General features: G+C 42.4%; 1 protein-coding gene across 2 annotated transcripts in view; it reads right to left on the bottom strand.

Annotated features, from left to right (window-relative positions):
* The window catches only part of NOTCH3 (notch receptor 3), a 77,945-nt gene that overhangs the window by 4,555 nt on the left and 45,564 nt on the right, over positions 1-27,826 (bottom strand). Inside the window, exons 9-31 of one of the 2 annotated variants that reach the window (XM_032238984.1) lie at positions 27,515-27,628; positions 25,860-25,973; positions 24,870-25,103; positions 24,470-24,580; positions 23,692-23,884; positions 23,333-23,478; positions 23,037-23,150; positions 22,041-22,160; positions 21,754-21,906; positions 19,423-19,651; positions 18,280-18,481; positions 17,942-18,095; positions 16,702-16,886; positions 15,405-15,537; positions 14,550-14,801; positions 13,225-13,337; positions 12,271-12,812; positions 11,612-11,932; positions 9,870-10,018; positions 4,053-4,272; positions 1,638-1,776; positions 1,231-1,393; positions 287-591 (exon numbers count right to left, since the gene is read on the bottom strand). In XM_032238984.1, the coding sequence (XP_032094875.1) occupies positions 287-591; positions 1,231-1,393; positions 1,638-1,776; positions 4,053-4,272; positions 9,870-10,018; positions 11,612-11,932; positions 12,271-12,812; positions 13,225-13,337; positions 14,550-14,801; positions 15,405-15,537; positions 16,702-16,886; positions 17,942-18,095; positions 18,280-18,481; positions 19,423-19,651; positions 21,754-21,906; positions 22,041-22,160; positions 23,037-23,150; positions 23,333-23,478; positions 23,692-23,884; positions 24,470-24,580; positions 24,870-25,103; positions 25,860-25,973; positions 27,515-27,628 (4,406 nt within the window). The remainder of the gene's footprint in view (positions 1-286; positions 592-1,230; positions 1,394-1,637; positions 1,777-4,052; positions 4,273-9,869; positions 10,019-11,611; positions 11,933-12,270; positions 12,813-13,224; positions 13,338-14,549; positions 14,802-15,404; positions 15,538-16,701; positions 16,887-17,941; positions 18,096-18,279; positions 18,482-19,422; positions 19,652-21,753; positions 21,907-22,040; positions 22,161-23,036; positions 23,151-23,332; positions 23,479-23,691; positions 23,885-24,469; positions 24,581-24,869; positions 25,104-25,859; positions 25,974-27,514; positions 27,629-27,826) is intronic. The other variant, XM_032238985.1, reaches the window with a different exon arrangement.

Raw genomic sequence — 27,826 nt, 5'->3', positions numbered from 1 at the left:
CAAACTATGTCATTCAACGTAGTAAAGTAGTACTGTCTACATTACAATATTTAAGTCAACTGCTATTTGGTTATTGAGAAAGCTAGGGATGACTTTTGCGAGTTTCTCGGAGGTTAACAGATCGATGGCACACAAACTAGATTGCAACATTCGCAGTTGAAATCACATTAAAACAAAAGAGACACTGTGCCTTTGTGCTCTTAACAGAAAAATTGTATTTCTAGAAGTAGAAAGGCTCCACTGGTTCATTCATAGAGTGAGTAAATATCTCCAGGACAAGGCTCACCTGAAAGACTCCTTGGGCATCAGCAGTCACAGCAGCATGAAGTGGGGTACGTCCTGTGTTATCTTGAGCATTGGTGTCGGCACCAGCATCGAGCAAGCGTTTGGCAGCATCCGCCCGGGCATACCTAGCAGCCAAATGTAGTGCAGTCTCCCCTGTGCGGTCTGTTTGGGCACTCAAGTTAGCCCCCTGGCAGATAAGGTCTGAGATAATGTTGGCAGAAGAGTCATCTGCTTCCTCTTCCTCAGCCAGATCAGTCTCCATGCCACCGCCGCAAAAGGAGGCCAACATAAGTGGGGTAAAACCATCTGTATGGACAACACAATAAAAGATGACTTTAATGCAGTTTGTTCTTTATTGAATGAATGCAATAATCATTTATGAAACCTGTATGCCAATCATCTCTCAATGACTCACAATGCTCATACAAAGAAATTACAATAAAATCAATCAAATTGTTTTTATAGAACAATATATACGAAAATTAAGAAAAGGACACGAATAGAGAAATCCTGAAACGAAGACTCCACCAGAGGCAGTGGTGGGATTCAGTCAGTTCGCATCTATTCGGGTGAACCGGTTGCTAACTTTCTAAGCAGTTCAGAGAACCGGTTGTTAAAAGAAATCTCATTTTGTTTTTTCCCACTTTACAGGGCTAATCCTGCAAGGAAGGCAGGAAGGAAACCTTCTGGTGTTGTTTCTAGCCTAAACTTTATTGCCCTGCTTACAGAAACTGCCTCTCCGGTTAACCCTTATTACATAGTAACAGCAAAGGCAAAGCACCCATTGATGTGAGGGATGTTGGGTTGGCCACACCCACATGACCACCGAGCCACGCCTACACAGCTGGTCATTAGGGCAAAGAACCGGTTGTTAAACTATTTGAATCCCACCAGTGACCAGAGGGCATGTGTACAGTGTCCATCTAACAAGCTGTTTTGTGTTACCTGGCCCACGGACATTGACATCCATGCAGTCAGTGTCAAATTCACCCTGGGGTGGTGTCAGGGCCATAGATGGAGGCATACGAATATCTGCTGCCACCAAGTGATGCTGTGTCCATTGCCGGCAATCCACTGGGTCTTCGCAATCTAGGGCTGGCTCTTCCACCTGGCGATGAAGAACACAAAGCCCAACATTTATCACACAGAGTCGTATTTCCTCTACAGAGTCTGCATTATATAGCATGTAGCATGTACTGACTACAATGTCCTTTTTGGGAAACACCAAACCAGTTAGGCCACCAGGAGCTTGACAGAGAACCGCGCGTATAACATTGCCCAGACTTGAAAACCAGAAAGGGGAAGAAAAGGAGAAGAGGCAATGGAATAGTTCGGAATATGAGCTGGAATACCTTTGCAGCTCCGGTTCTCAAGTCAGCCAAAGTCTCACAATGAGCAGGCAATACCTTAAGACGCTTGGCCTCTGGGCATTCGGCTTCCAGCCAGTCTTCCGAGCTGTCTGGTATCAGGCTCTCCCCTTTGCCAATATTCCTGAAAGAGGAAAACGTATGCAGTGAGATGAGAGGCTCAAGCATAAAAGGCAATGGAATTGTACCTCTGGCTATATCCCAAGCATCCACCTGCAGGCACATACAGAAGGGCAAAAAATTATTTAGCCAGCCACCAATTGTACAAGTTCTCCACTTAAAAAGATGAGAGAGGCCTGTAATTGACATCATAGACCTCAACTATGAGAGACAAAATGAGAAAACAACTCCAGACAATCACATTGTCTGATTTGGAAAGAATTTTTTGGCAAATTATGGTGGAAAATAGTATTTGGTCACCTACAAGCAAGCAAGATTTCTGGCTCTCACAGACCTGTAACTTCTTAAGAGGCTCCTCTGTCCTCCACTCATTACCTGTATTAATGGCACCTGTTTGAACTTGTTAGCAGTATAAAAGACACCTGTCCACAACCTCAAACAGTCACACTCCAAACTCCACCATGGTGAAGACCAAAGAGCTATCGAAGGACACCAGAAACAAAATTGTAGATCTGCACCAGGCTGGGAAGACTGAATCTGCAATAGGCAAGCAGCTTGGTGTGGAGAAAGCAACTGTGGGAGCAATAATTAGAAAATGGAAGACATACAAGACCACTGATAATCTCCCTCGATCTGTGGCTCCACGCAAGATCTCACCCCGTGGGGTCAAAATGATCACAAGAACGGTGAGCAAAAATCCCAGAACCACACAGGGGGACCTAGTGAATGACCTGCAGAGAGCTGGGACCAACGTAACAAAGGCTACCATCAGTAACACACTACGCCGCCAGGAACTCAGATCCTGCAGTGCCAGACATGTCCCCCTGCTTAAGCCAGTACATGTCCGGGCCCGTCTGAAGTTTGCTAGAGAGCATTTGGATGATCCAGAAGAGGATTGGGAGAATGTCATATGGTCAGATGAAACCAAAGTAGAACTGTTTGGTAGAAACACAATTCGTCATGTTTGGAGGAGAGAGAATGCTGAGTTGCATCCAAAGAATACCATACCTACTGTGAAGCACGGGGGTGGCAACATCATGCTTTGGAGCTGTTTCTCTGCAAAGGGACCAGGATGACTGATCCGTGTACAGGAAAGAATGAATGGGGCCTTGTATCGTGAGATTTTGAGTGCAAACCTCCTTCCATCAGCAAGGGCATTGAAGATGAAACATGGCTGGGTCTTTCAGCATGACAATGATCCCAAACACACCACCCAGGCAACGAAGGAGTGGCTTCGTAAGAAGCATTTCAAGGTCCTGGAGTGGCCTAGTCAGTCTCCAGATCTCAACCCCATAGAATACCTTTGGAGGGAGTTGAAAGTTCGTGTTGCCCAGCGACAGCCACAAAACATCTCTGCTCTAGAGGAGATCTGCATGGAGGAATGGGCCAACATACCAGCAACAATGTATGCCAACCTTGTGAAGACTTACAGAAAACGTTTGACCTCTGTCATTGCTAACAAAGGATATATAACAAAGTATTGAGATGAACTTTTGATATTGACCAAATACTTATTTTCCACCATAATTTCCAAAAAAATTCTTTCCAAATCAGACAATGTGATTGTCTGGATTTGTTTTCTCATTTTGTCTCTCATAGTTGAGGTCTACCTATGATGTCAATTACAGGCCTCTCTCATCTTTTTAAGTGGGAGAACTTGCACAATTGGTGGCTGACTAAATACTTTTTTGCCCCACTGTACGTGTGCCCGGTTCACTTTTTTGCCATCTTGTATCCATGTTTTTATCCATTAAAAGTTTTTCATCCGCTGTTATTTTTTTTATGATGGATGATTTTAATGTTTTTCAATGTTGTAAGCCGCCCAGAGTCATTGGATATGAGAAATGGCAGCCAATATTTAATTAATTAATTAATGAGAAACGGCTAGCATTGAAGTAAAACAGAAGAAAGCTGACTATCCTTTACAGCAGAGGCAACATACTATAGCTACGGCTACAAACAATTCATACAAAGGCCACAAGTGGTAAGAATATTCCATGCAGGCACGTAATCTGGTAGAAGAGGGATGGAATCCTTCTCCATTAGCCCACTGGGCTTCTAGGCTTATTGTAGGAAAATAAAAATATCTTCCTTAATAGTTTACATAGCAGGAAGAAGACATCAGGTTTTGCCACATTAAATCTGTCACATAGCAAGACATTAACATGATTTGACAGTGAATGCCCCTGAGCCTTTTCTCTCTCTATTCTTTAACAAGCCTCTGAAACAAAGATGTGAGATTGTTCCTCCATAGCTCTTGAATGAATAAGGGCCTCTTACTTCATGCCCAGGGCATCCTGACCCACAGGCTCACGCCGGTTCTTGTTGCTACTCTCTTTCTTCAGACTGAAACCTTCAGGAAACCAGAGAGTGCTGTGTTCTCTCTTACGCCGGGCCACCAGCACGCCTAGTACCAAGATCACGAGGAGAATGAGGGCTGCTACAACCACCAAGGGCAATAACTTGAAGGGGTCGACTGGGCCGATTGTATCTTTTGCACCTGAAGAAGCAATAGATCTGTCAGCGTTCCAAATATCATGCAGAATTAAATGAGAGTCCAAGGCAGAGATATCCTTAAAGTTCCAATTTAATAAGACAGACATGTTGGTACATCTTTGGAAATCCCAATTCTGAAAACTTCCTGAGATTTCACCCAGTTGAAAGTTCATGATCTTATCCCCACACCCATAAATCCATCACATGGTCCAATCTTCTTCGGCCATGCTGGCATCTCTACCCAACTGGTTCCGGTCAGGTGCAGAGGTGTGGAGACAAAAGATGACCTTGGCTTCCAGAAAGGAATGACAACAACACATTCCACAATTCTATTCCTTTCTATTCCCCCCTCCCAATTACTACACTAATGAAACAGCATAGTGAAATAATAGAAAGTGTGGCAGGCCAAAGATCCTAAAAGGAACATAACTATAGGCCTGACAGGCGGCCTCTCCTCAGAAGAAAAATGATTCCTGAAAAGAGAACAACATCAAAGTTAGCAATAAAAGAAAATTAACCACCTCGTTTCCCCCCCCTTCAGGGGGACCCTTTTTCTTATCGGGAAACTTCTGATGGAATTGTTTTATTAACCTATCAGCCTTTAGTTCCCAACTTTTCACCCAAGTGGCTTCGGATAAAGGGTCTTATGCTGGACTCAATTACTGGTTTCAACAAGCTACAATGAAATACTGGGTAAATTTTCCCTAGAATTCTGGGTAGACTGAGTCGAACTGTAACTGGGTTTATTATCTTTTCTATTGGAAATGGACCTAGAAATTTTGGGCCCAATTTCTTACAAGGCATTCTTAATCTTGTGTATTTGATAGATACAAAACTTTGTCCCCCACACGAAAGGGGGGTTGGAGCGAGCAGTGTTTATCAGCTTGCTTCTTGTAGGCTTCTGCCGCATCTGCTAGACCCTTCTTCATATTTTCCCGTCCTTTCTTTAGTGTGTCCATCCATTCATTCAGAGACATGGAAGAGGAAGGTTCTCTAGGAAGCACAGGCATGGGAACAAATTCCATGCCACTGGTAATCTGGAAAGGAGTTAATCCAGTGCTCCTGTGGACCGCATTGTTGTACACCACTTCGGCAAAAGGTAGCAAGTCTGACCAGTTGTCTTGCTGATAGCCCACATAACACTGGATGTATTGTTCCACCATTGCATTGACCCTCTCTGCTGCGCTGTTCGTGCTGGGATGAAAAGCTGAGCTGAGTCCTTGTGTGGACCCAATGGATCTCAGGAATTCTCTCCAGAATTTGGCAATGAACTGAACTCCACGGTCTGAAATGATCCTCTTGGGCACCCTGTGCAGACGATAAATGTGTTTCACAAACATTTTCGCTAATTTCTTTGCGGACAGCAGCCCTCAGCAAGCAGTGAGATGTGCCTGCTTGAAAAACAAATCAATAACTGTCCAAATTACTCTATTTCCACTGCTGTCTGGAAGTTCGACAATGAAGTCCATTGCGATCTCTTCCCATGATCGGCTAGGGCTGGCCACTCATTGTAGTAGTCCAGGGGTTTTCCCCGGTCGTGTTTTCATTGTTGCGCAAGTAGTACAGCTTTTTACACAATCTTCCACCTCTGATTTCATCCTTGGCCACCAAAATTGACGCCTGGCAAGGTGGAGCGTTTTTAGGAATCCAAAATAGCCACCTAATTTTGCATCATGGCTTCTCTGTAGGACTTCCAGCCTCAACCCCGCAGGGACGTACAGTTTGGATCCCTTCCAGGCTAAACCTCTGCTCATTGTTAGAATGTCCTTGTTATTGTTGAACCATGGGTCTGCTGGGAGTGCTGCTTTGAACTCTGTCATCAGCTTATCTTAGCAACGGGTGGTGACCTGAGCCACCTGTTGTTGGGAGGAAGAAATGATGGATTGAACAACTTCTTCCTTCTTACTGTTGTACTGTGGTTTTCTCGACAAAGCATCTGCCAACAAGTTCTTCCCTGCAAGGATGTGTTTAATGTTGAATTTGAACCTTTGGAAGTATTGTGCCCAGTGAACTTGTTTGGGAGATAATCTTCGATGGGCGTGGATAGCTTTGAGGTTTTTATGATCAGTCCAGACCTCGAACAGCATATCCCCCCTCCAAGAGATGTCTCCACGTGAGCAGGCTCCACCTGATTGCAAATGCCTTTCTCCCAAATGGTCCACCTCCTTTCAGTAGTGGTGAGTTTCTTAGAGATGTAAGCACATGGCAAGAGGTGGCCCTCTCTATTCTTTTGTAGTAGCAGCTATTGCTACATCACTGGCATCCATCTGGATGATGAATGGTCGCTTGGGGTTGGGGTGTTGCAGTATGGGCTCTTGGGCCAAGAGACCAGTTTTAATTTCTCAAAGGCTTTTTGACAGTCCATTGTCCATTTCAGGGGTTGGTTTGCTTTTGGTTTCGTGGGGGGAAGGCCCCGTTTTTAATAACTCAATCCATGGAAGGGCAATTTCGGCAAAAGTTGGAATGAACTGCCTGTAGAAATTTGCAAATCCAAGGAAGCTTTGTAGTTGTCTGCGAGTACTTTGAGGTTTCCAGTCTAATACAGCTTTCACTTTTCCTGGATCCATTTCTATCTCCTCATTGGAAATGTGATAACCCAAGTAATCTAGTGAGGTCTTGTGAAACTCACACTTTGACAACTTTGTGTATAGCTTGGCGGCCAAAAGTTTTTTCAGGACTTGCCGTACCAACTTCACATGTTCTTCTAGGGTTTCAGAGAAGATCAAGATGTCATCTAGATAAACAAGCACTCCACAGTACAGATGGTTATGTAGCACCTCATTTATGTACTGCATGAAGACTGCAGGTGCTCCTTGTAGCCCAAATGGCATGACTTTGTACTGAAAACTGCCAAGGGGAGTGTTAAAAGCGGTCTTCCATTCATCTCCTTCTCTGATCCGTAGGTGGTAATACACCTCTCTCAAGTCCAGCTTGGAAAAGATCTTGCCTTTTGCCAAGTGGTTTACCATATCTTTCATGAGGGGAAGAGGATAAGTGTTCTTTTCGCATACCGCATTCAAGGCTCACAGATCAACACAGAGACGAACCCCACCATCTTTCTTTTCTCTGAAGCACTGGGGCTGCTACTTTCGACTTCACTGGTTCGATAAGCCCCCGTTTCAAATTGATGTCTATGTAATTCCTCAATTCAACCATCTCTTTGGGGGTCATGGAGTACATTTTCAGCTTCGGTAAGTTAGCCCCCAGTTTGAAGTCTATTGCACAATCTGTGGGCCGGTGGGGAGGGAAATATAGTTGCAATCTTCCTCACTGAATACCCCCGCTAAGTCCCAGTAGTCTTTTGGTACTTGTTGGATCCCTGGAATCCCCCTTGGTGTCTGCTGCAGGTGCCACAGGTTCTGGACAGTCTGAGCTGTTGGGTCCCATCGTTCCTGCGTGGCCTTTTGGCTCCACCGGTGGTAGTGGCCCAAAGCCGATAATTTTCTAACGCCGTCCTCCCACTTTATTGTAGGCACCCATTTGTCCAATATAATTGGTTCCTGCATTCTTGGAGCTACAATGAATCTGAGGAATTCATAGTGGCAGTTACCAACTCGGTAATTTTAGTGGCTGGGGCCCCTCCAATCAGTGTTCCATCCACTTGCTTGAACCGAATGGGATGGTTTAGGGGTCTTGTACGTATACCTAGTTGCTCCACAATCGGCATGCTAATTAAGCATTGGGTGCAGCTGTGTCCACAATTGCCCCAACTTCCCCTTCCACTCCAGTTTCTGGCACTTGGAGGTTGCATTTTATTGTAAAGGGGTGGATGGGTGCACTAATCATTGGGTTGTCTTCGGCATTCCCCTCCTCCAAGGCCTCCCCCTTGGTAGGACTCTTTGTCACCTTAGGTTGGGGATCCTCTTCCGGAGGCTGTTGGCCCAGATGACTTTTCTGTGGTAGCTTCTGGGGCCTTCTCTTTACCGCTCTGGCGGTTGGTGCACATGTTTGTGCCAGCACTCTGACGCTCTGTGGCCAAATTGACAGCAACGCTGGCATTTTATTGGCTTCCCTGAGGGATGGAACCTAGTTGCATCTCTAACCTTAGGAACCGCCTCATCACATTGTTCTGCTACCCATCCTGCAGTAATCCCCTCATTCATCTCTTCTTCCACTGTTGAGAACTCTTCTCTGTAGGAAGGTGGGGTAAGAACCTGTTGGGGCATTGCAGGTGCATATTGTCCCGCCATCCATCTTGCAGCCTTCCCCTCATTCATCCCTTCTTCCATTGACGAGAACTCTTCTCTGTAGGAAGGTGGGGTAGAACCTGTTGGGGCATTGCAGGGGAGACTGGAACCAGTGGGGAGGTCAATCCCTCGGTTGGCCACTGCCCAGTTGTCTGCCATGGTGCCATCTGCTGCGGGAGGGCAGGTGCCCACTGGCATCTCTTCCATCCATGACCTGGGGTTAAGACCCATCCCCGGGGGTTCCGGATTCAGAGGTTGCAGTTCAACCAACAATGGCTGGCCGGGGGGGGGGGTGTATGCCAAGGGGCCCTCTGCTGGCTTGGAGGAGCTTCCCATGCTGATGGCCAAGTAGGTGCCCACTGGCATCTTTTCCATCCATACTCTGAGAAGAAAGCCCAATTTGGTGGTGCTTCATTCACAAGCTGCAGCCCAATTTCTGGTGGCTGGCAAGTGAAAGATGCTGGCTAAATCCCTTCTTGCTGGCTGGGTTGAACTTCCCATTTTGATAGGGAATCTGTCTTCAACTCAGTTGCAGGGTAATGGGTCATTTCATTTATCGCTGTTTGGAAGGAGTAATTATCTCCACTCCAGTCAATTGCAGCTTTCACTAGTGAAAGGGGGGGGGGGAGATTGACTCACATTTGGCTGAAGAAGTTGGTCCGGGAGCCCCCTCCAGCCATCCCCCTCCAGCTGTGTGTGCATCTTCCCAGATGCTATAAAGATGAAAAATTCCTCCCACGCAAATCCTTTTGCACTTTGGAAGAACTTCAGAGAAGCAATTCATCATTAGCTTCTTTTCTCTGAATTGTTCACTGATATTTTACGCTCACCAGCCCCTTTCTGGGGTGCTGGTGATTTATTTTAAAAAGAGATTTGGTATAATGTCAGCGTTCCAAATATCATGCCGAATTAAATCAGAGTCCAAGGCAGAGCTATCCTTAAAGTTCCAATTTAATAAGACAGACATGTTGGCACATCTTTGGAAATCCCAATTCTGAAAACTTCCTGGGATTCCACCCAGTTGAAAGTTCATGATCTTATCCCCACACCCATAGATCCATCACATGGTCCAATCTTCTTCGGCCAGGCTGGCATCTCCACCCAGCTGGTTCCGGTCAGGTGCAGAGGTGCGGAGACAAAAGATGACCTTGGCTTTCAGAAAGGAATGACAACAACACATTCCACAATTCTACTCCTTTCTATTCCTCCCTCCCAATTACTACACTAATGAAACAGCATAGTGAAATAATAGAAAGTGTGGCAGGCCAAAGATCCTAAAAGGAACATAACTACAGGCCTGACAAGATCTGTGTTACAGATCTGGCTGCAAAGAGAACAACCAAGCGATGTTGCTTTCCTGAAGTGCCTTTTCCTTGCCCCTTGTTGAAAAGAAAAGAAAAAAAAACAACCTAACCTTTCACAGCTTTCAGTGGATATGGAAACTCTAGACGCTCCACCGCCGACAGGGCAGCGAGGTAATCAGCAGCACTTTCTGCATCAGGGAAGCATTTGTTTGAAGCTTGGTAGCAAAGACGGTTGTCAATCTCAAGGGTGACCTCAGACCTAGAGAAAGCGGCAAGGGTTATCAGGGTCTCCTTTAGCATCCTGGAGAATTCCAGGGAAAGACAAAAGTCCAGTTACCTCCTTTGCATTTTGTTTTACTCTCTGTTCAGCCTTAAGTCCACGGAATAGGCCTGACCGGACACATTTGGTTTTCATGCAGTCATTCCCCAATGTGAATTATGGATGAACTTGCTTCTAAGTTATATTAATCCTTTTAAAAACCCAAATATATTTTAAGTTTTATAAAAGGCATGCTGTACCATTGTGTGACCACCGATTTATCTCATTTGTTCATCTCTTTATGCTACTGTTTAATTATCATGAACTGGCTTCTGGGGATCTATCACTCTCTTAAGAAGCTTGTTTAATGTCGTTCTTTTTTTAAAAATGAAGCAGAGTTATTAACTGTCAGATTTTATAGGACAGGCAGGGACAACTGGATAAAAGTGGCCCAAGAGATAAGTGGGCCCCAAGGCATGTAAGGCTTTATAGATGAAACCCAGCATTTCGAAATGCAGTCTACAAGCCAGGAGTAACTGGGGTAATATGAAGAGCAGAGATGTTGCAGGGGCAACCTGAACTATACTTGTCATTGCTTTTCTGTGACCATATTCTGGACCAGTTATAGCTTCCAAGTGATCTTCAAGGACAGTCCTGTCTAGAGCCTCCTAACAAATAGGGATTATAGTAGACAGGTAGCACTCATTTAGCAACCACAAATGGGAATCTGGCACTCTCCAAGAAGCCAGAAGTTTTAATGTAGTTTTAAAAACAAAGCACCGTTATTAAGCAGCAGATTTTATAGGGGACCGATTGCTCTGTCATGGAGCAAAGCAGTACTAAGTGGGAAACCATGTGACCACAACTGTGCTTTCCTTTTCCCTGCTTCCCTACCCTTTGGAATTATCCCAGAGCTAGGATAATTAGCAAGGAGGGAATTAAAACCTGTATTTAGGTTCACTGGAAAAGCAGCAATTATAGGAGAGCAAGTAGGGGAAATACACACTGAAAGGAGTGCCTCAGTTAACAGCCCACTACACAAAGAACCCAGTGTATTCATTATTATGTGCCTGCTTATTATAATGTGATCCTTTCCTCTTCACTCTCTCTGCTCTGGCGGGAAAGATAACATTTTTAACAGCACTCTCCCCTCTGTCTGACTCTTTTTTTTTTCTTCCCCTCATCCTAGAGGGAATAAATTAGAGAGGAAGGGATTACAAGAGAGCAAGCAGGCACACCATAGGAAATACACTGGGCAGCAGGCTTAGCATGCACGCTCCCAGCCCCAACTACACTCTTTTTGATGTGTATTCCTCATATGCTTACTTGTTCTCTTGTAATCCCTTCCTCTCCAATCTCTCCCCTCTGCAAGGTGGTAGGGATAACAAGTCAGGCATAGGACAAGGCATATTGACTAACTATAATGGCAATCACATGACTGAGAAACACTGTGATAAGTTATTTTTTCAGCACTGTGGTAATTTTGAACTTGACCAAGGCAGCTGATAAGCTTAGGGGACCTGCAGTTCATAATAAAATGAGCTTACTTATCTTACTCTCAAAACTCTTCTTTTTTTACTGCATAAAACTCACCCAATTATTTCTTGGCCCAGTTCCCTGCGTAGTCGTCGCCCAGTTCCATAATAAGGTTTGATCATGTAGTCGCCATTCTCATCTAGACGGAATCTCAGGGAGGTCCTTAAAATGGCACTCAGCTTCTGCAGGAAGATGGTGCTGGTGCGGAGCAGTTCATCAGGATGCAACAGCACGGTGATGATTAGAACCCCATCTGCCAAGTGCTCAGGCACTTCCCGTGCACAATCCAGCCCATCCCAGCCGCACTCTTCATTATTACACCCTTGGTCACAATTCCCATCAGCAAAGTGATCTGAGCAGTATTTCTCATAAATAGGGCTGTAAAAGAGAAAGGAGATGGAAATGTAAAACAAATCCTATCGTAACACAAAATGTATCCTTCGTTGACAAAGAACCATGAAGGAGTTGCAGGGAATACCTTTCCATATGCACCACAAATCAACCAACTGAGTCATCAGGATTACATATATTGAGACAGCTCACCCTCCCCCAAAAGAAAGATATCTAGAACGAGGAGGGAGGAAAATACATGTTCGGAACAAAATCTCACTGTGTCATTCAGTTAATCTAGCAGAAGAATGCATACTCTTAGTTCTAACAAGCACTAGGGAAATATGACCTACAGGCTCTCCTTCAAAGACATAGGCAGAACTCACTTGCAGGTGCGCTCGCGATTCTTGCAGTCAAAGTTGTCATAAAGACACTCAACGGTATTGCAGAGTTCATCACACTGACTATTGTTGAAGAACTGCCAGCACTGAGGGCTCTCACACTGCTTCCAAGGATTATCCACCAAAAGAGAACAGTCACCTCCATCCCAGCGACAAGCTGGGCTATTGCACATCTTGTCACAATAGGAGTCCGCTGCCTTTGCAGCACACTCTTCCAATGGACAATGGAGCTCAGGGTGCAGAGATGGCCGTGCAGTGCGTGCAGTTTGACAGCGAACACCTGTGTAGTCACCAGGACAAAGGCACTGAAAATAGGGGGGAGTGGCAATCTCATGGCAGACACCCCCATTGTGGCAAGGTTGATTGACACAACTGCTATTGGCACGGATGCGACAATCAGGTCCAATCCATCCAGGAAGGCAGTAACAGTGGGCACCTAGAGGTGAAGGCCGGCAGTTGCCACCATTGAAACAGAAGAATTCTCGGCAAGAGAACACACTGCGCTCACAATTGGTGCCCAAGTAGCTCTGAAAAAGAACCATAAGAAGAAGAGATCGTAAAGAAAGTCAGACAAACAAAATACCCATCAATAAAGTATCTCTGGTAGAGTGTGTCCCTTCTTGCAACTGTCACTCTGGTAAGAAAAACCTTTCCCACTCAAAGTTTAAGAATCATATTCATATACCTATAATACTACATATTTCTCTTGTAGAAACTATAGCCAGATCTGGAATCGCTTGTTTTCTAATACTCCCCAAACAGGAATAGCATTCTGACCATCATTAAATGTCAGCTTCTTCACTCGTAGCACAGCTTCAGTGTATCCCCCTTACGTTCCTCCCTATTTCACTCTTCCTTGCTCTGCTTAATTCCTTATAATATTTATACTCAGGGAATGTACTTTGGTGTCGAACATATAGCCTTGCTCTAAGTACTCACCCGAGGGCACTGGCAGGTATATCCGAGAGGCAAGTTTACTGCCAGTTTACATTGCCCACCGTTCTGGCAAGGCTGAGATTCACATGCATTCACAATGTTTTTGCAGTGGCGGCCTAAAAGGGAGAAAAAAATGTTATTCTGCCAATGATACTGCAAACTTTTCAGAACACATCACCCTATTAAATGTGACACATATTTTAGTACCAGCTTCTGTACCTGATTCACATAAATGCCTACTGAGCTCTATCAACATTTAACTAGCAACTGAGTATATTTTTTCCCAATTAGGGATAAATTATAAAAGTATTCAACCAGTCAGGCACAGCTACTTTTCTCTTATTGATCATCAAACTCTCCCTCCTTCCCTCCCTCCCTCTGTGTATATGTGTGTTGTTGTTGAACCACAGCTCCCAAAATTTCTAAGAAACCTAACCAATTCTAGGAATTATAGTTCAATTCCCGGAGGTTGTCTCTCTGTGATCACCATCTTATCAGATATAATTTGGATTCCCTATCATGAAAATGTAATGGCAGCAAAATACAGCTATACATATGTGACCTTAGACTCATTTAATGTGAGTTACAGAATACAAATCAAACTCAAAACTCAAGCAAATGGAAAGCAAGCTGAAATAGAATACACAAGTGACTATATATTAATCGTATAAGTTAAAGTTAACCTGGAAATGCCCCACAGATCATAGAATGCAAAGCTTTCAATTTGAAAAATGCAAAAGAAATATACTTGAGATAGACCAAATAGAAAAACAAATCAACCGTACTTGGGGGGTTCCAGCAGAATAAATATGTGATTATTTAAAAGCATTGTTCCATAAGATTATCATGAAAAACATGAATAGAAGTGCAATAGACTAGAATAGAACAGAATTGTTTATTGGCCAAGTGTTATTGGACACACAAGAAATTTGTCTTTGATGCATATGCCCTCAGTGTACATAAAGACATGAAAAGATACATAATTCATGATTCATGAGAATCCAGAGAAATTTAGGTAAAATATACACATATTTATTCATCTGCTACTTTGCTAAAATAGATGATCAATTACTCAGAGAAACAAAATATTTTCTTGTGACACCTTTGCCAGAATGCCTGAATGCTCATTTTGTGGTTTTTTGAAGCCCAAGTCATCAAATAGTGGCTTTCCAAGGGCAACTCATAAAAAATTTCATACAATTTTAATGCTTTTTCCTGCTGACATTCATTTTAGCCTGTCTTTTCTGCTCTCCACTACAGCCCAGCTTCACACATTATTCCTTGCCCATTGAATCCATCACATTCACTTTATTGGCACCCTTACTCACCGGTGTAGCCTGGCTTGCAAATGCACTGGTAGTCACGGGCTTCTTGAATGCAGTCCAGGGTGTTGCGTGGATGGCAGGGATTGGACTGACATTCATTTATATCTCCCTCACAACGCTCGCCTGTAAAGCCTGGTGGGCAGCTGCATCGGTAGCCACCCACTCTGTCCACACATGTTCCATTGTTCAGGCATTTGGGGACGCGGCTAATAGGATTCGTGGCACAGTCATCCTCATTTATTTCACACAAGACACCTAAAGAGATAAATAACAAACAATCATACCAAACATTCTAATACTATGTACCCCAAACATTTCCCCACCTCTTGAACTGCCTGTCATAAGAAAAAAAAATTCTGAAGGTGAGAAAACACCATCTGGTCTATTCAAAGTGTATTCAGTTCCGGCTCCCATCAATACTACTAATATAACAAAAGCCATTAACAACAAAAGCTGTAACAATTGTTATTGTAATGCAGTGTTTCTCTTTCTTATTACCTGAATAGAAACACTGGGTAGGAAATCAACTATTTTCCAAATAGAAAAGAATTACAATAATCTCTGATGGTCAGCCATGATGGCTAGAGGCTAATGAGAGTCTATATTCAGGAAAGTCATCAACTATTCACAGTTGGAAAAAGTCCAGTTCTTTCAAATGAGCTCATATTCTCTATTAAGTGATTTAAGAAAAAAAATCCAGGTCTCCTCTTCACATAAGTAAATGAAAGTCAGAGCTGCCTTGGTTAAATCTAATATATGTCCCTCTGTGTCTTATGCTTTCAACCTAAAAATATTAACAATGTTACAAGCAACAAAAAGAGCCTTTATCCCACTCCCCTCAAAAAGTCACCTGCTTACCTAGTGTCCCTGGTGGGCAGGAACAAATGTAGCGGCCTGTAAGGTCAATGCAAGTTCCACCATTCTGGCATGGATGTGACTGACATTCATCAATATCAAATTCACAGTTTTTCCCCTCAAAGCCTAGAGGACACTAAAATGAGAGAAAAAAGGTAAAGATAATAAGACAAAGTATTATTAAAAACATACTTTCAAAGTACCTCTTCTCCATTCTTCATTAAATCAAGAATACTGAATAAGACTTAGAATTTTTTAAACGGTTTCAATATATGCTCATCATACAGATAATAGTTTGGTGATAGGAACGATGAGAAGACTAATAGTAATAGTAATGCAGCCTTAGTGAATAGTTTGACATTGGTGAGGGAATTATTTGTTTAGCAGAGTAATAGCATTTGGGGGGAAAATGTGAGGGGTCTGTAAATATTTTCATGGCCCTCTTGACTCATGCAGTGTACAGGTCCTCAATGGAAGGCAGGCTAGCAGTAATTGTTTTTTGTGCAGTTCTGATTATCCTCTGAAATATGTGTCTGTCTTGTTGGGTTGCAGCACCAAACCAGACAGTTATAGAGATGCAATGATTTAAGAAAAGATGACAAAGACAAAGTGGGTGTAGAATGGTAGCAAAAGGGCTGTGTTAATACCCAGTTGTGATTCCTCCCACGCCCCACTTCGAAGACTGGTAGAAACTGTCATCCAAGTACTGAATAGTTAAGTATAGATGGAAAACTTTTAACTTTCCAGATTTTCTTAAATTATAAGCCTTCCCTATCCAACCAGGGTAACAATTGCATTTGTTTCTATTTTGCAAAATTAGTTGTATACAGTTTCTACTTGCTTAGTGAAATCTGAAAGATCACTGAAGGTACCAGTTTGATCTAGCCCATGGTTACAACAAAAATCCAAGAAACAATGTAAAGTATTTTACTGTTCACATACCCTGAATTAAGGGATTACAGGGTTGTAAAAAGGGAGTTATTCAGTGCTGATGAGGAATATCAAATATGCATAAATGTTACACTGTGTGTTGAAACAGCAACAACAGAAAACAACTGCAGTATTTTATGAAGTAATGTACTCAACACAGGGGCAACACAGACCATTGGGAGATAGTTGTTTTTTTTATCTTATTTTACATTGATTGGAAAAATAAGGTTTGTGCCAGTTCCTTGGCTCCCAATCTTCACAAAATCCTCTTGCAATGTTAGGGCCTTCAACCCTTTCTTTATGGAGCAGCACTTTCCCTAGAACATAAGCTAGGTTGTCTGCCTGATCTGGCTGGCTAGGCCTTCCTCACCTCACAGACATAACCTCCCACAAAACTGCGGCAGGTACCCCCATTCCGACATAAGCTGTGCTGGCAGTGATTGACCTCACTCTCACAGTAGCTGCCAGTGTAGCTCTTCTTGCAAATACAGTAGTGTGTATTGCCAGCATCCACACAACGGCCTCCATAATGGCACACTTGTTCCTTGGTCACACCTATGCCGAGAAAAAGAGAATTACTCACTGTGTGCTCTCAACCTATCCTCTGTACCACTTCCTAAAAGAACTAAACAGAATGAGCGAGAACAAAGAAAGTGAAGAAAAATGAAACAACTATACATAATTAAAATTATTTATGCTCTGAGCCTTTGAAAATAGCTGGAATTCCTTCTAAGTTCAAATTTCTTGAGGAAAAACACACTTTTCCAGAATTTCTGAAATTTGATTCCAATTTCTCTTTAAAGGCTACATTTACTGTTCTCATTGGCATCATTTGGGGGAAATTGAATATGTTTATAAAATAAATAAAATAAGTGTGGCAGATTTAAAAAGTGAAAGATTATATAATATACTTGATATAGCCAGAGCAAGGGCTTTCAATTGTTTTCAGGTTACACAATGATTTAGAAATTAAAAAATGATTTAGAAACATTCTTGAAACCCTTGGCCATGATACAACACTTTAGTGATAGAAAATTGCCTGTGTTTGAGTAAACATCTTCCCCTAAATCCTTCACAGAACCCTCAAATTCTCAAGTGACCCCAGGATTCCATGGAACGTAATTTGAAACACTGTGAACTAGAGGGCCAAACAAACTGTAATCTCTATTGTACAGTTCATTGATTACCAAGACATTCAGTGTTGTTTAGCGATATCCCATTTTGAAATAAACATAATAAACATACTCTCTGACTAAACATTGAAACATCTGCTAATGCTGGATTTTTTATTGGGTCAAATAACATTAGCAATATTTGCACTATGGTTGGGAGAACATAGAAAATAAAATTTCATGGAAGTGAAATATTTTATGGACACTCCGAGGAACTGCAGTTGGAAGATTAATTGGTGGCTCAGTGGATTTAAAGACTTTGTCCCAGTAGCTCTGAAATATTTGAACAGTGAGTACAAGATGATGATGTTCAGAAGCCTGGATAATTAACAACCCACATTTGAGTTGGTGGCTGAGACATTTTCACTATGAGCACAAGTAGCAGGGTTGAAGAGGAACAGACAACTTGGAAATGAACTGGAGCAGAAAGACCCTTACCTCGATTCCTCGCTACCACTTCACAAGAAACATTTGGGATGTCACAGTAACGGCCAGTCCAGCCTCCAGGGCAATCACAGGATAAAGTAGCACCTGACTGTATGCAGTGCCCACCATTTTGACAGGGGGAGCGGCTACACAAATCCAGAAGGTTCTGGAAGGGCAAAACAATGCAAGAATATGTGACAAAATATTGTGGTCTTACCAACATCAAACACTCATCTTCCCTTTGTATTGAGCTACTATGGTAAATATCCTTTAGTCTCAGATTTTCTGGTAGACAACTTGCTTACTTTAGATAAACTCTAAAGATGTAACTTGTTTTCATCTCAAATTACCTGGCACTGAGGACCTGTGTAGCCCTGAGGACAGGTGCAACGATAGGACTGCACACCATCATGGCACACCCCACCATTGAGGCAGGGCTGTGATTGGCACTCATCAATCTCATGCTGGCAATGGGTGCCTGTGAAGCCAGCACGACAGTGGCATGTGTATGAATTTACTCCATCCAAGCATGTTCCACCATTGAAGCAAGAGCTGCCAGAGGATAAACAGAGAAATACAAAATGACAGAGAGACCAGTGAGACTTTCTAGCCTGAGTTTCCTCAAGAGAGATGTAACTTCTCCTAGGCTAAATATTTTGTCAAATAAATATCTAAAAGAATGATTTCTACTCTTATCTGAAAAATGAAACAATAAGAAAAGCCATTCTGTTCTCCAGACAGGCCCAGTAATTAATCTTTCCCCTTGCTCAATATTTAGGATTCAGTTTACCTACGACAGGCAATAACAATAGCACTCAGACTTGTATACTGCTTTACAGTCCTTTACATCCCTCTCTAAGAGTCAGCATATTGCCCCCAACAATTTGGATCCTTATTTTACCGACTTCGGAAGGATGGAAGGCAGAGTCAACCTTGAACCTGGTGAGATTCGAATGGCCTAATAGCAGTTGCCGGCAGTAGCCTGCAGTACTGCATTCTAACCACTGCGCCACCGTGGCTCATGGAACATTATAGGAAATCTTCCTACATCCAATGCTTTCTCCAATTGGACTATATGGTCTAGGAGCAGATAATTCAAAGGAACCGAGTTACAGAATTCAGAATTCAAGAGGACCATGTATATAAAATGATCTACTTCTCCATTTGAAAACTACTGAAAAAGATCATTTTCTACCCTTTGCACTATATATTCGTCCATGGATTGAGAAACATGATAGCAGAGGCTTCATAAACCCCTTCAACTGAATGAAGCATGATGTTTCACAGAAAGAAAAGCGGGCATGTAACTTGGTACGTGATGCAAATCTCCAGAATAACTTTCACTACTGTACTGTTTAGCTTTAGCGCTATGAAGAGAATCTAGGAGCCACACTGCACGCTGAACTGTTCAGCAACCTGCATTCACCACCACTGAGATTGTGAGCAAGACATGAGATGCTGAACCCTTAGAACAATAATCCTAACAATCTCACCTGTCAGTGCACTCCTGCACATTGTGCTCACAGTGTAAGCCAGCCCAGCCTGGGGAACAAGTACAAGTGTAGCTGTTGACATAGTCTGTACAGGTGGCCCCATTGCGGCAGGGGTTGCTCAGGCACTCATTAGTTTCAGTTGCACAGCGTGGTCCTGTGAAACCTGGCAGGCAAGTGCATGTGAAGGAACTGATGCCATCCTGACAGCCGCCACCATTCAGGCAAGGATCTATTGGCAGGGAGAACATTCAAAATGTTTTTAATAAGCATAAGCATTCTTTTCTTTTACCAGGAAGTCTTCAGACAAATGACTAAATTCTGTATTTTGCATATTCTCATGCATTTAGCATAGTGGTGGTGAACTTACGGCATGGAGGCATGCCATGATGTTTTGGGTGTCACGCCAGTATTCCCCAACACCAAACAACTATTCTTAAAAACATGCCCTATTCTCATGACTTCTGGACACTAAGAGAATTGGTTGTGCTCTTGTGTCCCCTCTGGAAGCTGGGCGAGAGGACTGTGCTTTTTGGACCCTCAGAAAATCATGTGAGAAACAGAGGAAGCTTTCAGGTGATATTTGGAGGCTATGCAAGAATGGGTGGGCTCTTGTGCTGGGTCCTGGAAGAACATTTTTCCAAAGTTGTTTCAAGACTGAAGGCCTTGTGCAACCTGGAACAACCTTGTGAGAGTTGCAGGAGCCTCTCAAACAGAAAGAGAACACCATCTGAACGTAAGTAGTGCATGGCAAATTTGGGGGAGGGCTGCAAGTCAATTATGTTGTTCCCTAAGACTTGTACACCTTGGGGTATGGCATAAGGTGACCTTTATGAGTGGGAGCAATGGAGCGAGAGCTGAAGTCAAGGCATCTGCTTCAAGCGTAACCTCAGCACTATCATTGATTGTTGCTGTTGAAAGTAATCTAGATCAGAGTTCACCAATATTTCGGACCTCAGGGACCACTAAATTTATAATTTTAAATCCTGCGGACCTCTAATAGGATTTTTAAAGAAAGATAAAATACCGTATTTTTTAGAGTATAAGATGCACCTTTTTCCCCGAAAAAAGAGGGAGAAAATCTGGATGCATCTTATACACTGCATAAAGCATTTTTGGCCTCCCAAAACCCTGCCCCCTTCACAAAAATGGATGTGCAGAGGCTTTGGGAGGCCTGCAAAGTGCTCCTGGGTGCTGGGGAGGGCAAAAACAAGCGAAAAATTTGCCATTTTTCCCTCTAGACTACAGCATTCTACAAGCGTCCCAAAGCCTACGTATGCCCTGTTTTTCGTAAAAAACAGACTGGCTCATTTTGAGGGGGGGCAGCCCCCAAGAGCACTTTGCAGGCCTCTCAAACTCTCTGCACGCCCCGTTTTTCACAAAAAAATGAGGCATACAGAGGGTTTGGGGGGGTCTGCAGAGCGCAAAACCTTTTTTTAAAAAATTTACCTCTTCAAAATCTTGGTGCATCCTATACTCTGAAAAAAACGGTAGTATTTAGTGCAATATAAAAATGCAAATAATTTTTCTGCAGACCACCAAAAAATTTTCATGGATCACCAGTGGTCCATGGACCACTGATTGATCACCACTGATCTAGATTAACAGATTAACAGAGTTGGAAGGGACCTTGTAGTCCAACCCCCCACCCAAGCAGGAGACCCTACACCATTTCTGACAGGTGGCAGTCCAGTCTCTTCTTGAAAGCTTCCAGTGATAAAGCTCTCACAATTTCCGAAGGCAACTTCTGTTTCATTGGTTGATTGTTCTCACTGTCAGAAAATTTCTCCTTATTTCCAGGTTGAACCTCTCCTTGATCAGTTTCCATCCATTATTCCTTGTCTGGCCTTCAGGTGCTTTGGAAAAATAACTTGAATACATGGGGGGGGGGGCGCTGTGATAGAGAATTCTTTGTTTTTTGTTTGGTCTTTGTGTGGGAAAAAGAAAGACATGCCTGAAAAGTGAATTTAGGCATATTGCAAATTATAATACTGATGCCAAAAGTTCACCATCACTGATCTATCATCATAACTGCCTCTGGACTTCAGACTTCAGATCATTGCCAAAGCATTTAAATATGTCTAAATCTCACTGGAAATGAATGAAGGCGTTCCAAGTCTGGTTTCATGTGTCAGGATAAGTCAGAATCAGTTTTAAGAAAACAGTTGAACAAAGGCCTTGAGACTGTAGTTTGACAAGACAACAAGAAGGCAGGAATCTTAGGTCAGAAATAATGCCATACATCCTGTCTCAAAAAAACAATCTAGCAGGAGACCAAACTCTTTAGTTCCAATCAGATTCTTTCTTGTTTTTCCATGAATTCCATAAACTTACTAGGTGTGCAATCATCAATATCCATCTCACAATTGATGCCGGTGTAGCCAGGGCGGCAGGTGCATCTATAGCTGCCAAGGGTGTTGGTGCAAGTTCCCCTGTTTCGACATGGGTTCTGGTCACATTCATTAATGTCAATGTGGCATTGCTGCCCTATGGGAAGACAACAAAACGTATACAGTTGTTTTAAAGTGTTTGCCACTTTCTTTATCTTGTTTCCATTCAAAGCTATTCAAAATACAATACTCTGAAAGCGATGGGAGGAAAAGGACACATAGTCATAATACCTTGCCAGCCTGGTGCACAACTGCAAGTAAATCCTTCATAATCAGGTGTATGGTCACAAACACCATTGTTCTCACATGGGTTAGGGTAGCAAGGAGCCAAGACATTCTCACAGTTCCGTCCTGGGGAAGGGGGGGAAATGAGAAGCCTGTCAAAGAGTATGTAGGTATTCCACTGGCCCAACATGAGAATATCTGGAGTTGCAAATATAAGACTCCCAAGTGAACACAAAGGAAATTCCATGAACAGATGTTTAGCCACAAAGTGCCATGAGTGGGAATTTTGTTTCATATATAAAACATAAATAATTAAAGGTTTATTTACTATTTGTTGAAAAGAACGAATCTCTTTCTATGGGAAAGCATATCTTGATATATGTCCAGTATCCAAGCCATAATATACTGCTGCTTTCAAAATAGTGGTTTCTCTCCATAAACAATGGATACTGCTTCAATTTAAAGTGAAACCCAAAATAGAATTGCAGAACTGCCATAGACACATACTGGGCAATGCTGACGACCTTACCCGTTGTGAGAATTCACTCAACTTCCTCCCCTCCAGATGTTCTTATAGTATTATCTGACATCAATACTTAAACAAGGAAGTCAAGAAACCAAAGGCAAGATTACCAGCCTCTTTCTTCTTGCCCTGTTTTGTATGTACACATATACATTTATATCTTTTAGACTTTGTTTTGACACATATCTATTTCAACTTGGACTTCAAGAACAACATGGATTATGTATACAGCTGAGATTTTTACACAATTAATACCAGAGCTATTATGATTGTATCATGGAAAGAAAAAGTACAGATTGTGAATATGGGCCATGATCTTTCCAGCTTCCAATCTAGTACTCAGTATCAATTATTTTTTGTGCATTTGCAATATTGATATAAGCAATTTCCAGAGGACAGGCTGGAGCAAGAATTATGTTAACCCCCAAAGAAGCATCCAATCCACCAACCAACTCTATTGCAAAGAACTCTCCACTCACCAGTGTAGGGCAAGTCACACAGACAAGTGTAACTGGCAATGCCATCAATACAGGTGCCCTGGTTGAGGCAGGGGCTAGAAGCACAGTCGTTTATATTAATCTGGCAGTAAGTCCCTGAAGAGAAAATGATAATCTTATTAATCCTATAAACTAAAACTTGAGAAGAAACCAGGTCCCTCATCCAACTCTGTCATGCAGAATTGAAAGAAAGGGGAAATTGGTGTCCTGGTGGAATTATTTAGGGAAAAGCATGGGCAAGGTAAGCGCAGCAAGGTAAGCAGAGCAAGGAAGCATACCCTGGAAGCCTTCTTTGCATTTACAACGATAGCCATTGACATAATCTGTGCAGGTGCCATAATGCTGACACGGATTGGATTCACACTCATTATGGTTCACGTCACAATTGGTTCCAGTCCAGCCTGGCTCACATTTACACTGGTACCTAAACAAAATAAAATCACCAAGTCAAGATTCCTCACATCTTCCAAAACAGTTCATCAAGGCCACTCAAATGGCTTATAGATGCAGATTTAATGCACTGCTTCTTCTCAGTCACAAATCTCTCACAGGAATAAACCCTGCCCACTCCTGACCGACCAGCAGTTTTCCACAAAGGCAACCATCATCTGGACTTGGGCCTAGTGAAATCTCTCACCCATTGATGTCATCATGGCATGTGCCATGCACGCAGGGGCTGCTGCTGCACTCATCCACTTCTGAATAGCAATGTGGATCATGGAAACCCTCAGGACAAAGGCAAGAGAACCCATCTTCACCATCCACACAGGTACCTCCATTCTTGCAGGGGTTGGATGCACATTCATTAATCTCTATGTTACACAGAGGACCTGAAATGGGGGGGAAAAAGACTGCTCAGCAATGAGATGATCAAGCTTATAGCTTTGAGGAACAGTAGGTCAGTCCGACTTTGCCTCCTGTACAAATTAAAATCAAACCCATAGAAAGCTACATTTATTTGGGGCACAAGTGCACTAGACCTATAAATGGCATATCAGGGGTGAGGTTATATATATATTCCAAAACAAGTGGGTACATCGCAAGCAATAATTTGATTTTGAATACTTTTAAATTAAGAAATTTGTGCTCTTTATTTAATCCTTTTTCAATTTGTTACAAATTTGTGCTCTTTATTTAATCCTTTTTCAATTTGTTACAGTCCAGCAACCATTTTTAGAAAGGCTAAATTATCATAGAGGCAACTGTAACTACATAACATCCTGGATCCACAGTTTGTGCATTTCTCTCCTACAGCCATTCTGAACCCCCCCAATTTCTAGCTGCAAAGCCAATTTCTAATCTATAAGCAGAATTATCTGTGCTATAATCCAATTTTACTGATTTTATAATGAATGCCTCCTTTCCTTTCTTGCCCCAGCCCACCAGCCAAGCATAACCCATCACCCAGCCATCACCTGTGAAGCCAGGTTTGCAGATGCAATCATAGCGATTGATGCCATCACGACAGTTCCCATAGTCACAAGGATTGCTGGCACAGTCATCAAAGTTTATCTCACAGTTAGCACCTTAAAGGAAAGGACATATTATGGGTCTCAGAAAAGCAGTAGTCCTCCCCTCCCTTCACCAGGCTCCATGATAGCTGGATTTGTGTTTTGTGTTGACTAAATGACATGTGTATATGATAAGGTACGCTAGGACCTGTTAGCAAGGTTCTTGAAACATCATTTAAGGGTGCTGCCTGCAAGTGATACAGATGGTAAAGCAACTGCTCAAGAGTTCTGTCCTTTAAGAGAGGGATTGAACCCAAGCAAGGAAGAGAGAACAGTTTTTGTAGAGTAAGAAAAATGTTCCTACCTGAGGTCCCTGGCTGACAGTGGCAGAGGTACTGATTTACTAGGTCAAGACATTTGCCTCCGTGCTGACAGGGATTACTGTGGCACTCATTGATCTGGTTCTCACAGCGATACCCAGTGTAACCAGCCACACACATACAGGTGAAGCTGGCAATGCCATCTACACAAGTGCCATGGTGGCAAGGATCTGGGGAACAGTCATCTATGTTTTTTTCACACAAAACCCCTTCAAAACCTATAAGAAAAACAGAAGACAGCATTATAGGGATTACAGTAACTTCCTGGGGGATGTCTATGGTGATTCTAAAGCCATACTGATCATGGTTGTCCCGAAGATGCCTTTTTTCCCTTTTTCAAGAGACAACTGGACTTTCTGGTTTTTCTTTGAAAATGTTTTGCTTCTCATCCAAGAAGCTTCTTCAGTTCCTGGGGAAGTTCTCCTAACTTTAATTTTAGGAAGTGAAAAGTCAAACCAAGCTATTGATCAAAAAGAGACCAATGTCTCATCTTCCAGTTATCTTAGTGGAACTAAGGTATGTGTAAACTGAAATTTAGACACTGAACAAAAGATGGCCAATTCCAATCACAGCAAAGCGTAATAAAAGTCTGTCCCCAATTACAACAGTTAAGTAGGAGGAATTAGATGCCATCTGCCATTATAGGGAAACACTACTATATCCCTGGAAAAAAATACTATGTACACTTTTAGTTTGAAAAAACATTTTATCATTCTTTTTCCACTGATTCAAGAACTAATACCAAAGATAGAAATAAACTGTCCCTGAATCAAGTGTTAGTGACTATTACTTCAAATTCTTCTTTTACAAAAAAACCCTTTTAGATGAAGAGATATATTATAAGGAAAAGAACTCATATCATACATACAATATATAGAAAACAGCATGGCAGCATTTATTTCTCCCTGTGTTAGTATCCCATAAACCCTTGCATTTATTATGAAATCTCATCAACTTCTGTAGTAAGCAATCACCTTCTGTACAACGGCATTCATAAGCATTGGGCCTATCCACGCACTTGGCACCATTCTGGCATGGTGTGCTGGCGCACTCATCAATGTCTATTTGGCACATAGAACCCGAGAAGCCTGAATGTGGAAGGAAAATATGTCAAGCGAATCAGAAAAATCAATGAAAAGGTAATTAAACCATAGGTCCTACTTCATCAGATAGTACATCCCAACGATAACTCACAAAAATAGTGCTTCCTGTTTGCTATTCACGCTGATAGAAATTTTATATATCTGTATCATATTTTACAAGTTTGTTGAGTGCAAAGATGAGAGAGTTTGATTTTGTTCCTTATGCTATTGACTTTTGATTTTGGTTTTAATCTTATTATTGTAAACCATCTATAGAGTTTTGGGAGCCAGGAAATTTAGAAATATAATAAAGGACTGGATTTAATAGGCTTCAGTGTGAAAGACCTCATATTCAATGAACTAATGTTCCCCATCAGTTAATATTATTTGTTGTCTCCATGCAAATTTCCTAAATTGTCACAGATAACAACATTTACTTCATAAAGCATTGCAACACCATGCATATGTGCAATACTTCTGGGCTTAAATTCAATATGACCTTGGGAAGAATGGAAGTACTACCTGAATGGCTACTTCTGATACTTTTTTTCAGCTACCTTTTTCTGTAAGGAAAATCCTATATAAGCAGCCCATTGGCATTAGGAGAAATAAATAGCATTACAAGCATGGTTCAGGATCAGTATGCCAATTCTAAGAGAGTTTCCAAATGGCTGAAACTAGATCAACCCAGTATAAGCTGACAATTTGAACAACAACAACAACCCCCCCCCCCCCAAAAAAAGACAGGCAATAATAGAAAAGGTTTGGCACTGTAAAATACAGCTTAGTCACACAACTCAGCCTTACCACCAGAGGCCTATAACAAGAGCTCTTAATGTCTCTCTCCCTTCTCTCCACAGGGGGCTTTGCAGTGTCTACCCCACATGTAAATTGGGTTCAGGGGCCTGAGCGACAGGCTAGGGAAACAAAGATGCCATTGTCCAAGCTCCCACAGAGCATGCTAGAGGCCTGTCTGCCAATCTACCCTAAAAACAACTAAATGGGGCATAGTACCTCCACCGGGTTACACAGCAGAAAGGCTGGGCAAGTCCTGGGGAAGAAGATAATGATACTGCCAAAAAATTACAGTGGTAGCCCAGACACTGACCAAAAATCTTCAGATAGGCTGTTTCGCTTAGCACTGGATACCTAGGCAGTCTAAACAATGAGGCAGTAGGCAAGAAATGTCACAGGGGGCAGTACGGATTCAAGAGAAATTGCAGCACAAGTCTAAAAACAAAGCAGCGCATACTGTTAAGTTGACTCAAGGAACAGGCATTCTCAAAATATTACAAGGAGAAAAACTAAGCTTCTTACAAAAAGGGATTGCAGTTTCTCAATCTTCGAAACGTCAGGGCTTGGCAAACTTCAAATACACTCAAAGCACATACATGTGGTGTCAAGTAAGAAGAAGCCAAGTGGGAGGAAAAAAATGGTTTCTAGATACAGAATCTGTAATGTTATGCAGAAAAAAACAATCCACTTTCATTTCTTTCCCAGTTGAGAAATTGAGGTAAGGCTCCTGATTGGCAAACTTCTCTACTTACCTGAGGGGCAGGTGCAACTGAATCCATTGACCATATCCTTGCAGACACCCCCATTGACACAGGGATTGCTTTCACACTCGTTGATATTTATCTCACAGTAAGTACCACTGAAACCTGCAATCACAAAGAATAATTTCTATTGTAAACTCTAACCTCATCCTCTTTTCACCCTGTCTCCCTATATATCTGTAACATGTACTCAGCATATACTGGGACAAAGCTCATGTCATCAGGAACACAAATTGACAAAGATACACCAAAGGAAATGGCATTTTATTTGTAAAATTGGGCAATCATAAAATCTAGGGTTTT

This window comes from Thamnophis elegans, chromosome 2, assembly GCF_009769535.1.
Source record: "Thamnophis elegans isolate rThaEle1 chromosome 2, rThaEle1.pri, whole genome shotgun sequence".
Lineage (NCBI taxonomy): Eukaryota > Metazoa > Chordata > Lepidosauria > Squamata > Colubridae > Thamnophis > Thamnophis elegans.
The sequence above is the reverse complement of the archived record's forward strand: the minus strand, read 5'-3'. Positions and strand labels throughout refer to the sequence as shown.